The sequence below is a fragment of the Paramisgurnus dabryanus genome, chromosome 9 (genome assembly GCF_030506205.2).
Source record: "Paramisgurnus dabryanus chromosome 9, PD_genome_1.1, whole genome shotgun sequence".
In the NCBI taxonomy this organism is placed as follows: domain Eukaryota; kingdom Metazoa; phylum Chordata; class Actinopteri; order Cypriniformes; family Cobitidae; genus Paramisgurnus; species Paramisgurnus dabryanus.
This window is the reverse complement of record NC_133345.1, coordinates 33,371,605-33,388,525: the sequence shown is the minus strand read 5'-3', so window position 1 is coordinate 33,388,525 and position 16,921 is coordinate 33,371,605. Positions and strand designations below refer to the sequence as shown.

General features: G+C 37.3%; 1 protein-coding gene across 1 annotated transcript; it reads left to right on the top strand.

Annotated features, from left to right (window-relative positions):
• The first annotated feature begins 3,230 nt into the window (after positions 1-3,230).
• Positions 3,231-15,155, top strand: fkbp4 (FKBP prolyl isomerase 4). The gene is made up of 10 exons (XM_065257888.2): positions 3,231-3,639; positions 4,420-4,564; positions 9,692-9,834; positions 9,931-10,051; positions 10,873-11,029; positions 11,130-11,220; positions 12,332-12,415; positions 12,524-12,709; positions 13,803-14,042; positions 14,128-15,155. Exons 1-10 carry the CDS (start codon positions 3,550-3,552, stop codon positions 14,209-14,211), a joined length of 1,341 nt encoding a protein of 446 aa, XP_065113960.1. The 5' UTR covers positions 3,231-3,549; the 3' UTR covers positions 14,212-15,155.
• The last annotated feature ends 1,766 nt before the right edge of the window (positions 15,156-16,921 follow it).

Below are 16,921 nucleotides of genomic sequence, written 5' to 3'. Positions count from 1 at the left end.
AAACCGGTATAATATGATAAACCAATTGAGATTTTGGACTATCCTCTCTATCAAGGTTACGCGCCCACATCACGTTGCTGTGCACCTGGTCACGAAAACGTAATGATTCTACACGTATTTAAGCACCGCAGTTTTAAACAAGTGTTTTTCAGCCATTGAAACACAACAACAGAGCTATATGAACACACTGTTTTTGTGTGAGAGGACCGTGCAAGTCACACATCAACTGCTCATTAAGCTCGTGAGCATTTTTGCCAATTTATTTACCCTAAATACATATATGCATTAAAATTCCCGTCTTTGCAAGTTTCCTCAAATGACAATTTAGGACTTAAGAGAAAGTTAACAGCTAAAATAAAAAACGCATGTGTAACAGTAGATTGGATCTTAAAGGGGAAGTTACCTAATTTTGCTCCTGTCTGTCACTCATTTTTGTGAAAATCTCTCACTGTTTATATTTCAGTGAGTTAGAATTTTGTCTTTTTTATGCATGTATAAGTTTTTGTGAAAATTATGAAAATTCTATGGCATTAAATATTTTGATAACATAAAAACCTTATTAAAAATAAAAAAACTCTACTGTGATACATATCGTTATCATGATATAAAATAAATCCTATCGTAAATTTTTTTTTGGGTCATATCGCTCAACCCTACTGTCAACCCTTCCATTTTTCCCAGGATTCTCCCATATTTTACAAATTCTATCCCACTATTATTCCGTTTAAAAAATCCCGTCTTTCTCCCGTATTTTTCTTTTTCTTTAAAAATATCCCACTAAGCTTATTTGATATGTACCTTGCAGATTCAGGAGAGCCACACAACAAATTGAAAAAGGCATTCCCCATCCGTTCTCTTACCTAGGGGTTTTCAAACTGTGGGTCAGGACCCACTAGTGATTCATGCAAAGTCACCTGGTTGTTGTAGTGAATGACCTGTTAATGGCAACGGTTTTGATATGAGGTAGTTGGGATTGCAATTAACATTTAAGTAATAAACTAAAAATATTAACTACTCTCTTCTATTCTTTTTTTATTTTTAATGTATTTTTCAAAATATTTTTGGTGGGTCCTGATATAGATTATAGGTGTATTCGACTTCATGCAGCGCTGCGCAGATTGATCGGGGAGTGCAGACTTGTAGGAGTGCATGCCAGTTACAAATTGTTTCTGACTTGAGCTGGTTCTAAAGGCATGTGACTGTGATGTATGATTTTAAAGTACCACCAGAGCCTTTCAAGAGTAGCCAGCTCCAGAACACCTGCTTGGGGTTCTGATGACGACACACCTCCCCACCTTCGTGATTGGTTCCCTCACTGATGACAACAATCATATGTGTTTCATGTTTAATCCAACCTTCAGTTTCACTAATAAGCATTTTAAATTCATGTTTTTAAAGGGACACAAGGCAGCATTTTTATGTTAATAAATCATCTTCGTAAGTCGGTATATGGTTAAATGACTCATTACATGACGAATGAAGACTCTCTCGCCCGCCCCTACCGTCTGTAGGAAGAATACCCCACTTGCAAGTTCTCTGTATCCGACCCGGTGTCCTTCAGTCTCGTATAGTCTTAGATATAGAACGCATTTACTCCCAGACACTAGGGGGAGCTAGTAGAGAAATAATACTCAGACTTGCCTTGTGTGCCTTTAAAACAAAAAAAACTTGTTAATATACCTCTGTGGGCAGCTCTGTCAGAATTTAAATGTTGTTCCCCCACACCCCACATTTATATATTTGATACGGTATCTTTTCATAGAACCTTGTATATTCTTTATTGTTATCATCGTATGATTAATAAAGCAATGAAACCGTTCATTTGTCTTGTATTTACTAAGTTGAGATTGTGAGATTTCCCTTGGTTATGCACAAAAGCTTGACATGCCCTGCTGAAAAAACCAGCATACCAGCAAGACCAGCATATGTTGTGTTTTGGTGCTGGTTTGCTAGTGAACACCAGCTAAACCAGCATCAAGCCAGCATCAGCACCAGCATTAGCACCAGCTAACCAACACCAAACCAGCATTAGCACCAGCTAAACCAGCATTAGCACCAGCATCCCATGCTGGTCATACCAGCAAATGTTGTGTTTTGGTGCTGGTATGCTGTGACCAACAGCTAAACCAGCATAGACCAGCATAATTCCCATGCTGGTCCATGCTGGTTTGATGCTGTTTTTTTCAGCAGGGTGGGCTGATCAGTCCAGGTCATGAAGTACGACCAGACTTCCCTGTTCCAATCTCCCATTCCTCGTTTGCACCATACAACTGTCTAAGCATGATTATTTATGTATCTGTATCCAGACGTTCTTGCGAAAGGACCGATCATGCAATTGTTCTCCAGACATGTTTGCTCAATAGCTGCTCACATGATCCTTCTAGACATTATCTAATGTTTATCAGGTGACTAGTGCTTCCTTTATGTACCCTATATAATGTGAAGTCTGTCTAATAAACTTTGGTCTATGTTTGAACGGCATTTGGTGTCAGTGTCTTTTTATGGCCCGATATATATCAGAAATCTATGCTGCTTCCCTGCTGAAAAAACAGCATACCAGCAAGACCAGCATATGTTGTGGTGCTGGTTTGCTAGTGAACACCAGCTAAACCAGCATCAGCACCAGCATTAGCACCAGCTAAAACAGCAACAAACCAGCATTAGCACCAGCTAAACCAGCATTAGCACCAGCATCCCATGCTGGTCATACCAGCATATGTTGTGTTTTGGTGTTGGTATGCTGTGACCACCAGCTAAACCAGCATAGACCAGCATAATTCCCATGCTGGTCCATGCTGGTTTGATGCTGTTTTTTTCAGCAGGGTTAGCTCAGACCTCCAGACTACAAAACATTTTCCTAGACCTGATTAGAAATTAGATTCTAACAACCTCAACTTTTATATTGTGTCATGTAATAAAATAAAAATGAAAAAAGCAAAAGACCAAACCTTATTGGTATTTTAATAATGTTTCCCATTATTTTTGTGCATACAGTATACAGTTCAAATCCCAATGTTGACATGTATGTTATTGTTGTAAAGCTATGTATGTACGCTATCTGTTAAAATTTTCCAAACATTATTTAATGGCTTTTATTAAATATTGTTTAATGTTATTTCAGCTGTATACATTAATAAACAGTATTTAAAAATGAAACCGCAATCCTACGATGTTTTCGTCCTTTACTATAGTTAAGAGTTTAGCGACAGTTCCTAAGATCACCATTCTAGACTCAACCATCTCCTCGCTATCTAGCCGCAGCTCTGGAAAGTTCGCTGAGTCGATTCAGTTTCCAGTGGCGGGGCCGGAGGTTATATAAACGCGTCGTACAGCCTGTCCGTGGATTATAAAACACATTTAACAGCCACGAATCGCCACTAACACGCCTTCGAGGCTTCTAGAAGACCAAACGCGTTCTCGTCAGTGATATTAAATCAGTTTATACGTGCAGACGTCGAGTCCTCACTGATATCTGTGGAGGGCAGACACGAGGAGACTTAATCTACTTCAGACTCACTTTGAGGGAAATAAACTCGTAATACATCAGATATGACTGCTGAAGAGGTGGTGAATGATGGCTCCAGCATCCCCATCGAGGGGGAAGACATCACCCCGAAGAAAGATGGAGGTGTTTTAAAGGTAAATACTGCAGTCGAATGAGCTGCGTTTAAATCTTATTGAAGGAGGTGTGACTGCACGAGCCCCTATTTCTTTGTTTACTCCGTTTACTAAAAAAGTGTAAATTAAAGTGCAGATTGTTTTAATTTATTGAGTAGTATAAAAAAATAAAAAATCTCTTTGTTGATGATGCATTAGTGCTAGATCTTTCCATGGCTAACGTTAGTCAGCAGCAGTGTTAACTCCTGTGATTGGTCAGCCCAGTTGACACAGCATATCAAGTGCAAACTAAGTATTTTTATCATTACAACTAAATCTAATCTGCTTTTAAAACAAAATAGCATCCTTGTTAATCTAATGTTAGTAAATAGTCAACATTAGCATGTTAGCTTAGCTGTTGTTGGCTGCAGTGCACTATAGTGTGTCATGCAATGTTATAATCCAAACATCTAATCTTTAATGGGTTAGTTTGAGATAACTACCAGTGTATGATAACAACATGCCTGTTAGAAATCTCTCTCTCTTTTTGTTTTAATCACCAATGTGTTTACAGGTGGACATGCAGACTAAGACAGGAATAACCTGTTTTTGAAGCATTAAATATGCATTACGATCTACTTGATATGTCTACAAACAAAAGATGTAATGTGATATCTGGCACAATTTAAATGTCATACCAACATCATTCATCTGGTGTTGGTGTATGTGAACATGTTTCTGCCCGGCAGTCTTTAAAGATTGACAGATCACAGGTGTAGTATCCAACGCAACTAACAGATTGATGATTTATCTCTCCTACAGCTGGTTAAGGTGGAGGGTACGGGCACTGAGTTGCCTATGACCGGTGATAAAGTATTCGTGCACTATGTCGGTACGCTGCTGGATGGCACACAGTTCGACTCCAGCCGTGATCGAGGGGAGAAGTTTTCATTTGAACTGGGGAAAGGTGGGTGTTGTGAAGGTCAAGTGCATTTTAGGGCTGTGACGATTAATCGTGTTTCACATTAAAAATTATCTTAAACCGAATGCCCTTGCATTTTATGATTTCAAGCTTGAAGAAAGATCTTTATTGTCATGTGTACTTGGCACAATAGTTTTTTGTTTTGTACTTCCTCTTGACAAAGATGGGGTAGAAGGGCAAGAGAATAAAACAATCAATTACAAACATGATCAAATGTAAATGAATACACAATAATAAGAAAATAGAAAAAATAAACTAAACACAATAACTAATATTCAACATACAGTATGTGTCAACGCAAATGAAGTGTTCAAAATGTTCAATATTGACACAAAAGACACAAGATTATAGTTTTGATTGTATGGGTCATTGTAATGAGTACATTAAAGGCGGGGTGCATGATCTCTGAAAGCCAAAGTTGACATTTGAAATCCCTAAACAAACATGCCTCTACCCCAATAGAATCTGGACCTTCTTTTGATAGATCCGCCCACACATACACGCCCCTTACTGCTGATTGGTTACAAGTTTGTTTTAGGTAGGGATGCACCGAATCCAGGATTCGGATTCACCCGAATACTGGGCTTTTTGACAGGGTTCGGGTTCGGATATCTTAGGTCGTTTTCCCAAATCTTAGATTTTTTTCCACCGAACCGAACCCTAGGCTTGCGCTACGCTGGTCGACGTCACGCAGCCGTTGATTACACACATCGGGTGCTGACGTGGAGATAAGCATTTTTTTTTTGGTGAGCCTTAGGGGCCGTTCACATTTCGTGGACGCACTTGGAAAAAACTAGCGCATCACACTGCATCCCTTTCATTATGCGTAGGCTTATTGTAATTGTCAAAGTTTTTCCCACATGTCATCCTGGCATAATGTTGCCTATCCTTTTTTTACAGTTTAAATCAAATAAAATGAAAAATACACTGCTGTGGACGTTGTTTACTTCATTATTGTGTTTTACTTTGTTAATGGAATAAGCTTGCGAGTAGGATTCGGCATTCGGATTCGGCTGAATCTTAAACAGTGGATTCGGTAATCGGCCGAATCCAAAAAATCTGGATTCGGTGCATCCCTAGTTTTAGGGCGCACCCACATTATCCAAACCAAGCCCCAGCGTGATTGTCATCCCTCTCTACTCCCCCAGATGCACGCACTCACACTGTACTTTTATCGATCCGAGACCGGGAGTCTTTCGTCATTAAGATGCGATTGTTTTGAAAAAGCAGGAAGTAAAACGCTCTCTTAGCACTGGAACCCACCGTAATGATAAGTCTGTGTTTTTTATTCAGGGTCGTTTGGTGCGCGATTACAGACAGCCCTCTCACATGTCATCATATTGCTTAGTTGATCTGTCACGTGCGCAGCCTGGACATTCACGTAACCCCGCTGCGAGCATCAAAATGTTCTTACGGAGGCAGATGAACGTGAGTGGTCGCGCACAGAGGTGTAAAAAGTACTCAAAAATTTTACTCAAGTGAAAGTACAAGTACTGAGTGTAAATTTTACTCAATTAAAAGTAAAAGTATCTGGCCAGAATCATACTTGAGTAAAAGCAAAAAGTACCACATTAAAATTGTACTTGAGTATTAAAAAAGTAAAAGTAACCGGAAAAAGGAAAACGAGAGATTCATGTTTAAGCTTTCTCTAAAAACATGAAGTGAATGAACCACATCCAAGGTTTTATCATTTACAACTGTTTGTATTTAATTGTATTTCATTATCAAACTATAAGAATACTACATAATTTCCAACATGTCATTGTCACGGATCTCCGCATTTTTCCCTGTCTGTCCCACGGACTTTCTTTTACGTGTCAGTTTCACATATTGATTACTCAATTGTTTTTTCTATTTTTAAACCATTTTCACGTGGGTTTGGGGTTAGATTTGGGGTTTGTGTTAGGATGTCACTTTAACTATTGGTTTATAAAAAAAATTTCCATACTTTTAAACAATTGTCGCCTGACGTTAGGGTTAGGAGTTGGGTTTGGATGTTATTTTACGTTACAGAAAGTTCTAAACCCAAACCCACGGGAAAATGGTAAGAAAATAGGAAAAACAATTGAGTAACCAATACGTGAAACTGACACGGAAAAGAAAGTCTGTGGTACAGACACAGAAAAATGCAGAGATCCATGACAATGAATTTTAGTATGCAACATGCTACTCAAAATTGTAAAACCTCGAACTTAACTTAAATTTCAAGCTCTATCCAGCCGATGCAGGATAAGGTGTATTAGACATGTTTCACACTGTAAATATCCGATAGGAAACCAATCACATTTAGAACGGTGGGCGGCTAAAAACCACATGAAATCTGTTTTTCTAATCCGTTTCAGGCTACATCCAGAGGTGGTTTGAAATCCATTTCAGTCTTACCGTCCTGATCGCATTTGTGTAGCTTTTCGGTTACGTCATGCTGTCACGTCACATAAAACACGTCAGACGTCGAGGCAGATTGTCATGCCAGTGCGACGTCATTGCCATAGAAACAGTGCAGATAATCCGGAAAACGGCTACAGGATGAACAGATCAGATCTGAACAGTTGTGAAACACAATGGCCCTTATTTATCATTCTTGCGTAGAAACGGGCGTATATGTTGGCGTAAGATTATGCTTACACTCCTCTCACCGCCTGATTTATGAAGCTGTGCGTACCTCTGAAATTCAGGTGTACGCAATATCTGCCCTTCATAAATGCGGCGGCTGAAAACGATCGTCATTAGAATAAGACGCCCATATAAATTCAAGTCTCCACCTCCCCCACGCCCTCATTTTACGACATTGACACATGGAAGACGGCAAAGACGAGAAACCAGGGAAGTGGAAAGAAACAAAATTGTTTTATTTGGGAGTTTAAAGAGCGGGATTAAAAACACATTAATAATTGCATGACATTTTGTAATATTTGTATTATTATTTTTATTATTAATGACGCTTAATTGATATTTAGAAGAATAATTATTTATTATTATTATTATTTACTGTTGCCTACATCTAAATTATATGTCTGCTTAATGGTTCGGTTAAGTTTTTTTTAAATAATATTTTAAAATGATGTAGTAACTTTTGTAGTGTGTTTTTCTGTATTTACATTGTTTGTTAGCTAAGATCCAGTTTGATACGGAGCTCCGGATATAATTCAAATTAACAATTTGTTTCCACGACATCCACATGTTTTACTAGACTAATTCATAATTTGAAGTAATAATAATTGTAATAGTAATGACGAAATATTATAATAATTAATTCCAAGGAACAAACTGTTGAATATTGGGAACGAATTTTATATTTATGGCCATACTTTAAACTAAATAAGAAAAAGAAGTGTTCATAATGTAGCATAAAAGATAATTCGTGGCCATGATTTTGTCCGCATATCATCATGATCGGATTTATGGCTCCATACAACACAAGCATTTTACCTTACCTATTCATGTGTAGCTATTTATTTATCATCGAATAGTATGTAACTAGCTTACCTGTTGATGCATTATTACCATGTTTTCGTAGCACATCCTTGTGCTTTCTTTCAATGTGCAGCTTCAGATTCCAGGATGAATATTTGCTGACTTTTACAGTCTCTCCGCACTTCTTTTCAATGTTTTCTTCCTGTCCAATCTTAACTTTGATTTTTACTTTACATTTATGTAGAAGGCTTGAATTCCATAACTTATTGCTAGACGTTTTTACAGATTCTCGAACTAGCAAATTATTAAAGGGCGTTCTGGGTTCAACGAGCGGTACTGAGCGAGCGGAATTTTTAGAGAGGCGCTTTGATGGAATATTACCGCACCGCTCAAGGCTCCGCTCCGATCCGCTCACATGCTTTGCCCTGAAACGTCAGGTAAAGCGCCCATGCTCTCAACTGAAGGAATACATATGCCTACAAATCAAATGCTTCGGTAAAGTCTCACAAATTAAACATTGAAGTACATGTTGCATAAAAATAAACACTGAAGTTTATAATTACTATGTTTTTGTTTTTTTACAGTGCGTCATAATATATCATATATTTTCATTTGTCAGTGCGTTTTGTGGTGTTAGGAATTGTTTGCGCATTTCTGCACTAACTCAGAATGTGCGTACACCACCTCCTGAGCTGGCGTAGGATTTGAGCGTGCCGTACGCCAACGTCCATATTGATAAATCTCAAAGTCACCGTGGTTTTGGGTGTACGCCAGGTGTACGCTGGAAATTTGGTGTACGTACTTTTGATAAATGAGGGCCAGTGCGTATAGTGAGTCTGTCAAATTAGATATGCACCAAAATTTAGACTGACAGTGTGAACAAGGTATAAGTCTTGATAGAGAGGCAGCAAACAGCAGGAAACGTGTCACACATCATGTGTTGTCGATTTCAAAGAAGCAAAAAATCTTCATCATTAGATGAACTGTTGGCCAATTCCTTAGTGTGGTCCAAAGGCTCCAGAATAAATAACATTTCAATTAAACTGACCATCAGCGCAATTCATTGGTTTGACAGAGCAAGCCAAAAATAGAAGTACTTTTTGACTGTAAATAAAATTGTAAGGAGTAAAAAGTACTTTTTTTCTTTAAAAAATGTAATTAAGTAAAAGTAAAAGTACTGATTTTTAATTGTACTCAACTAAAGTAAAAATCCACAAAAATAATAGTTAAGTACAGTAATCAAGTAAAATTACTCAAGTACTTTACACCTCTGGTCACGCAACTGACGTCTTTACCTTTTGAATCATGCTCAGACGTGATTGCACTCACACCACAGCCCAAGTGAACCGCGCTCCACCCCACTTCTGCAACCCGGCCGCGGCTCGGATAACCAATCCACGCCCGGGCGCGGTACAGAGCGATCACACTAGTCAAAGAACCAGACTTTGGGGGTCAAAAGCGCCCGAGCGCTGTTTGGTTTGGATAGTGTGAGTGCGCGCCCTTAGTAGTCGGCCCGACTGCTTTTTTCCAAAGTGTTTTTCAAAAATCATGCACCCCGCCTTTAAGTCTCTGGAAAGTGTACAAACAATTATTAAACATTTATATGTTCCTGTAGCAGCACTAAAGGTCAATGCGTAAATGTAGCAAGTTGCGAAGTGTAGGCATAGATATAATTTCTTTATTTTTTAATGTTTACAGGTCAGGTTATCAAAGCATGGGACATTGGTGTGGCCACGATGAAGATTGGTGAAATCTGTCAGTTGATTTGCAAACCTGAGTACGCCTATGGAGCTGCTGGCAGCCCACCCAAAATCCCACCCAACGCTACCCTTCTGTTCCAGGTGAGATCCAGTCATGTGAATGAATGCACAGTGTTGTACGTTTGATTATGAAGTTTTTACGCTTTGCCGTATCTGTTGTTATTTTTTGTCTGTCAGGTGGAGTTGTTTGAGTTTCGTGGGGAGGACCTCACTGAAGATGAAGATGGTGGAATCATTCGAAGGATCATCAATAAGGGGGAAGGTTACACAAAACCTAATGAGGGAGCGACTGTAGAAGGTAAACACGCTGTTCTTACAGAAGATGTTTATAATTTAATAAACGATCACTTGGGCCTTAAGCAGGTGAAAATATAAAAAGCAGTTTTTTAAAGAGGACATTTCACAAGACTTTAAGATGTCAAATAAATCTTTGGTGTCCTCAGAGCACATATGTGAAGTTTTAGCTCAAAATACCCAACAGATAATTTATTATAACATTTTAAAATTGCACCTTTGTAGGTGTGGGCATAAATGTGCCATTTTGGGTGTGTCCTTTAACATGCAAATGAGCTGATAATGCAAACACTGATCACCATAATGGTGGTTTGTTAAAATTGAAACTCAATTGTGCTGTCAATTATTTTTTTCTCTCGCTGTACTAAATGGCAGTGCTGTGGTTGGATAGTGCCGATTAAGGGCTGGTGTTATTATAATAAGATCCCCTTCTGACATCACAAGGGGAGATACATTTTAGGGATCTGTTTTTTCACATGCATGCAGTGAATGGTTTACCAAAACTAAGTTACTGGGTTGATCTTTATCACACTTTCTAGGTTGATAGAAGCACTGGGACCCAATTATAGCACTTATATAGCACCAATTATCCCACAAAATTTAGTTTTTGCAGTTCGAGTTGTTAATTCTGTAAAGACACCAAAATTAAAAAAAAATTCTTGATTTATCTTCCTTTTTAAGTAACTTTGGGATAAGAGTGTCAACAAAAATGTTATCACCCAACTAAAGCAGAAGTCACACCCTCACCATAATTTGAATAGTTCTGCATGTTTGAATCACTTATTGTTGATATTTTTAATAATAGTTTACTTTTCTTTGTGCTAGTGTGTTTGGAGGGCTCTCACGAGGAGCGTGTCTTTGATGAGCGCGAGCTGAAGTTTGAAGTGGGAGATGGTGAGAGTTTAGGTTTGCCTCCAGGTGTGGAGAAAGCCCTGCAGGCTATGGAGCAGGGAGAGGAGTCGCTCTTCACCATTAAACCAAAGTAAAAAACGCTCCTCACACAACTGCTTAAACATTTTCAGACCGTCTGATTGATGATGTGCGGGTGGTAATAATGTTTTTGCTTTTACCACTAATCTCAGGTATGGCTTTGGAGCTGCTGGCAGCGATAAATTCAACATTCCTCCTGGTGCTACCCTGCAGTACAAAATCAAACTGAACGCGTTTGAGAAGGTCAGTGTGTCCTCCTAAATTAAACCACTGCAAATCAACCAAATATTAATATTACAAGATAAAAGACAGCCACACACTAAATGTTGTGATTTATATTAAGTGTAATTTCTGTAAATTTCCAAACATATGGAGGACCTCAGCAGCCATATTTATTATTTCTTATTTATTCTTTGTTTTCTTGATAACCTGAAAACAATGACTTAACTAGATAACTTGGGTTGGGTGGTGTCGCAGTACATTTGCTGTACAAATCATAGCACAATATAAATAATGCAACATCAAACACGATGCCATGGTCTACTCTGCAAACTATTTATATATTTTATAACTTAATGCAAAAATGTAAAATCCATGTGCATTTGCAAGTGTGTTGATATCTGTTGTACAGTCACTTTAAAAGAGGCTCATACTAATTTATTACCGTAATAGGATCACATTTACACTCCAGTACAGCGTAATGCCAAGCAGCTGATTTTGTAGTGATTACATTATGAAAATATATCTGTAGGATGTCAGGACTTTTTGAGAAGTTTGAATCATCTTACCTTCTGGTTTGTGTCTCTTTAAGACCTAAGTATACTTCACTTTTTACATGTACACGAGGGTTAGCGCATAGTGTGCATGCTGTACGCGCACAGACAAATTTTTGTAATCACAAATACTTTGGCGCGTATGAGTAGTATATGTGCCAGGATATGTATTGCAATTTGTCACAATGCGCATGTGTACAAGTGAAATGAAGGATACTTTGTAAGGCTGTGCATTCGACTGTGTACACTTGAATATATGCGTGCCTTTAGTTGTTAATCCTAAACTGTGGTGCATTTTTAATTAATAAACCCAGTTTTTATATATAATAATAATAATAAATATATATAGATAATATTGCAGTATAATAAAAAAATGAATGGATCTGAAGACAGAAGTGCAATGGGTGCTTTGATCATCTGGGAACATGTTTGTAATTCCTTATTGTGTCACAAGAAATGTCACGGTTCTGGTCCAACTTGATTTGGGATTTATACCACAATAAGTAATGAGTTCAACTATATGTGTGCATTCAGTAGCTGTTTCATGTGAGAAATGTTTAAATGTTTATTTTGTCATGCAGGCCAAAGAGTCATGGGAAATGAACTCGTTTGAGAAACTGGAACAGAGCGTCATCGTCAAAGAGAAAGGAACTCAGTATTTTAAGGTAGAAATCGTGCTATTTATTGTGAACAGTTTTATTTTCATAAATGACTGCATGCCTGTATGTGGTCTTGTTGAATGATGACAGTATTTGGTGTGTTTATGTGCACAGGAAGGGAAATACAAGCAAGCAGCCGTGCAATATAAACGCATCGTATCCTGGCTTGAAAGTGAATCCAGTCTGCAGGGGGAAGAGGAAGAGAAAGCCAAAGCACTGCGATTGGCTGCTTACCTTAACCTGGCTATGTGCTACTTGAAACTGCATGAGCCAAGTCCTGCCCTTGACAACTGTGACAAGGTAGGAATTCGGAAGTGTCAGGATTGATGTGGTTGATCAAGATTTTACACGTTTCTCTTATTAAAAAATTTCCTTGTGTGTATTTTTAGCAGTAGCAGTTTTCTTTCCTTCAAAGAAATAATTTATTTTAATGCTGTGGTCACCAACCCTGTTCCTGGAAATCTACTTTCCTGTGGAGTTCACCTCCGACCTTAATCAAACACACCTTAACCTGCTAATCAAGCTTTTCACAGCTACCTTAAAAATCGAAGGTTATGAAGCAGCGTTGGATCTAAAGCAAGCAGGAGGGTAGATCTTCAGGAACAGGGTTGTTGACCACTGCTTTAATGTATTACAAGTAGGGATGAACCAATATATCGGCCAATAATCTGTATCAATAAAAACATTTTTGCACACTATGAGTCGATTAGTTCAAAAACATGTCACAGCGGATATATTAGGGCTGTAACGATACACCAAACCCACGATTCGTTCGTCTCACGATTCTTTGGGGGTGTAGAAGAAGTAGAGGAAAACATTACTGTCTACAGCCACGAGAGGGCGCTATATGTTGCTCCTGTAGCCTACCCTTAAAAAAAATTGTTAACTGAAACATTAACTTAAAGACAACAGAGAAAGACTTAACAAACAAAATGCCCCCAAAAAGAATAATAATTTTCTAAATAAATGAGACTTATAGTCCAGTGTGACTTTTATATATGTTTTTTTTCTCACATTTTTTTGACTGATGCGACTAATACTCCAGAGCGACTTAAAGTCTGGAAAATACGCTATATGAACATTTATCTCACAACCCCAAATGTGCCATGATTAATGTTATTTTATGATGTTTATGCGAACAAAAGTGCACTTCAGTATTTTTTTTGCATTTCTAGAAATTGTTCACAAAACCATGGTGGTATTGATAATCGTGGTGATTTTGGTCACTATAACTGTGAATTTTTATAATGTTTCAACTCTTATTGCAAGCCATAATTTGTTTATAAGATGCATGTAAGATGCATGCTATTCTACATAACTTGCTAGTAAATCTGCAAATTTTCCCAGACTTATTTGTTTTTTATTTCTTCCTGTTACTATGTTTTATATGAAGGCACTGGAGCTGGACTCAAATAATGAGAAGGCTTTGTTTAGACGTGGAGAGGCGCTGGTGGTCATGAAGGAGTTTGACAGGGCGAGAGAGGATTTCCAGCGCGTCACTCAGTTGTATCCAGCCAATAAAGCTGCAAAGAGTCAGATCGTGCTTTGCCAGAAACACATCAAAGCGCAACACGAGAAGGACAAACGTCTGTATGCCAACATGTTTCAGAAGTTTGCAGAGAGAGACGCCAAAGTAAGTGGCACCAAGACTGCATATCGGACTTAACCCCCAAATTTGTATGGTTTAATAATCAAGTGACGTTTCTTTGTTTTAACAGAAGGAGGCAGAGCAGGAAAAGAAACCAAATGGTAGCGTGATGGAAATAGATGAAAACACGCCCCAAGAACAAACTGCAGCGTAATAGCGTGCTTGTGTTTGTTTGTATTATGTACTGTCTACTGTTTTGTTTTTTTTGTACCTTCTATAATTATGTCCTATTTGAAATGACTGTTTGTGTGAGTGTGGACGCTTACGTTTCTTATCAAGGTATCAAATGGTTTTCTTTCCTACCGTGGCCAGACCTTTACGGCCAGAGTGTGCACTCGCATGGGATTGCACACGTGTGTAAATGTTTGCGTGTGCGTTACTGTAAGGCAGCTAGTCGGCCGGGCTGTGTTCTCGACGTCATTGACAGAAGGTGGAAACTCAACTTTCAGCCAATAGCCTGAACTGCAGCTTCTCCTGAAACAAAGTCGCTCTGCTGTAAAATAATGCGCTTCTGCCTTGTCATTAAGCCTCACGTGCATGGAAAATGATTGCCAGGGCAAAAGACTTTCGTTTGATGTTTTGCTCTGATTTGATTGGTATCATTTCCACTGTTAAACTCGCAACATTTAAAATGTATGAATTATGACAACTGGAAACCTTTCTGAGGCGTTTTACTGGAGGAAACCCAACCGAACATGCTTCTGTGCGTCTGTGTTTATCCACTTCAGTGTGAAATCATTTGATGGTGGATGTCATGAGTTAAAGGGCTGAGAAATTTATAATCTTAAAATAGGAGAGATACTGGTCTTGAACCTGCAGTCTTAAAAAGACATTTTTCAATACAAGATCATTTGTCACAATCATGCACACTGTAATATTGTAGCTGTAATGAGAAGGATGGAATATTTGGGGATTTATATCATTGTAAAAGAGGCTTGTTTGACCCTGCAGTCATGTACGATAGAAGTGATACCAGGGTAACCAACCATACTGTAGTGTAAATTTTGCAGGTTGAAGAGATACAGATCTGTTCTGTTCCCGTGTCCTTGATGCTTTTCTGATGTTAAGAACAATAAAACAAACGCAATCCGGCTGTTTTTTGTCTTGTTTGTAGTGTATTCAAATATAACATTTGCAAAATAATGCATGCTTTTCTCAGAACAATTCATACAAACTGCACAACATCCTCAAAAGTGTGTAACTTAAAAATCCTTTTCTTTTTCTCTTAAAAGTACATTTTTATGTCACATCAAAATAGAAAGTCATTGTGTCATTGTTAATGAACAAGACAGTCAAAATGTTTAGCCATGTTGTCAATATAACGAGAGTACACAAATATGTCATTGTTTTCTGAACTTTATGGTTGTAAATGAACATGGCTGCACTTTTATTAATTTCAGCAGTATGAAGTTACTCATTCATGTGAAATATTGATTGCAAATGATTGGACAGAATTCACATCTTTAATTTATTCTGTAAAAAAAAGTTACACACATTGTGGTATTAGTTAAATCAGTGTTTACAGTATAAATACAAAATAACAAAACTAGAAACTAGTTGACTGTATAATTTAATCAACTGAAAAAATTCTCCTGAGGTCCCAGGCTGATTCTCATGCACATCAGAACGGACATCTTTCCTCCTACAACATAGCAAATAATCACTTTGAATGGCTTATGATCAGCAATTTATCAATTCAGTTTCATTTACAAGTCTAAAAAAACTGGATAAACAGATTATGACAAAAAGGTCAACCATTCTTTATATTACTTATGCGATGAACGCGCTAAATGTTTTGAGGTCTAAGACTATTCTACAGAAACCAGTATAATGTAATGATGAAAATGCAATTTGCATGATTGTATCATGCATTTTAAATTTGTCGAAAACAATGAAAATGTGCTTATTTGTTTTTCACAACTGCACTGTAAAAAACAACCTATAGAATTTACTCAAAAAAATTGTTGTAACAATTTGCACTCACTTTGTTTGAGTAAATTATATCCTATATATTTGATTAAAAAGTACCTAAATTTAATTACTATGATAAAGTAAAAAAAATTAGGTAAGGTCTACCTATTTTTTCATAACTAATTTCTTATAAAAAAAATGAATAACATTAACCCTATTGGTATTAAGGCACAGATCTATTAAATTATTATTAATAATGATAAGCCATTAAGAAACATTACATATTACTTATTCAGAGAGGGTTGAATAAGAAAATAGTCATGCACAAGATTGCATAAATTGCTTGCTTTATTGACCAAATAACATTCTGTAAACATTTAAAACTAATTATTGGACGTATAATAACCCCAATACATTTCAAGTGAAATACAACATATCATAGTTTTACATAAAGCTTCTTGAACATATTATTTCATAAAACAAAATAAACCAAGGCTTCATGAGATGTTAAAAAACCATTAAAAGCAAGATTCCTAAATACTGTTCTTCACGTTATCATTAGAAAATTAAAGAAGACAATAATATGAGAGGAAAAACTGATCTCATTTACCTCAGTAGACTAGCATGCTATATCGATACAAACAAACATTTCAACTTCATTTAAAACTTATTAAGTGCAAAAATACAACTTCATATTATGCTATAACTCACAGTACACGTGCATAAAACATTGAACACTAACAAGAAGTACTTACATTCAATTTTAAGTGATTCAACTTCATATACAAGTCTCATATATAACATATGAACTCCGAAATACTTTTTTGAACAGACATTAAAAAGCGAAAGGCAACGTTAAGTATATATCCATGATAATAATAATAATAATAATAAAATGGCTTCATAAATGGATCCCTTCTAAAACAAAACTCAATATATTAACAGATAAATGC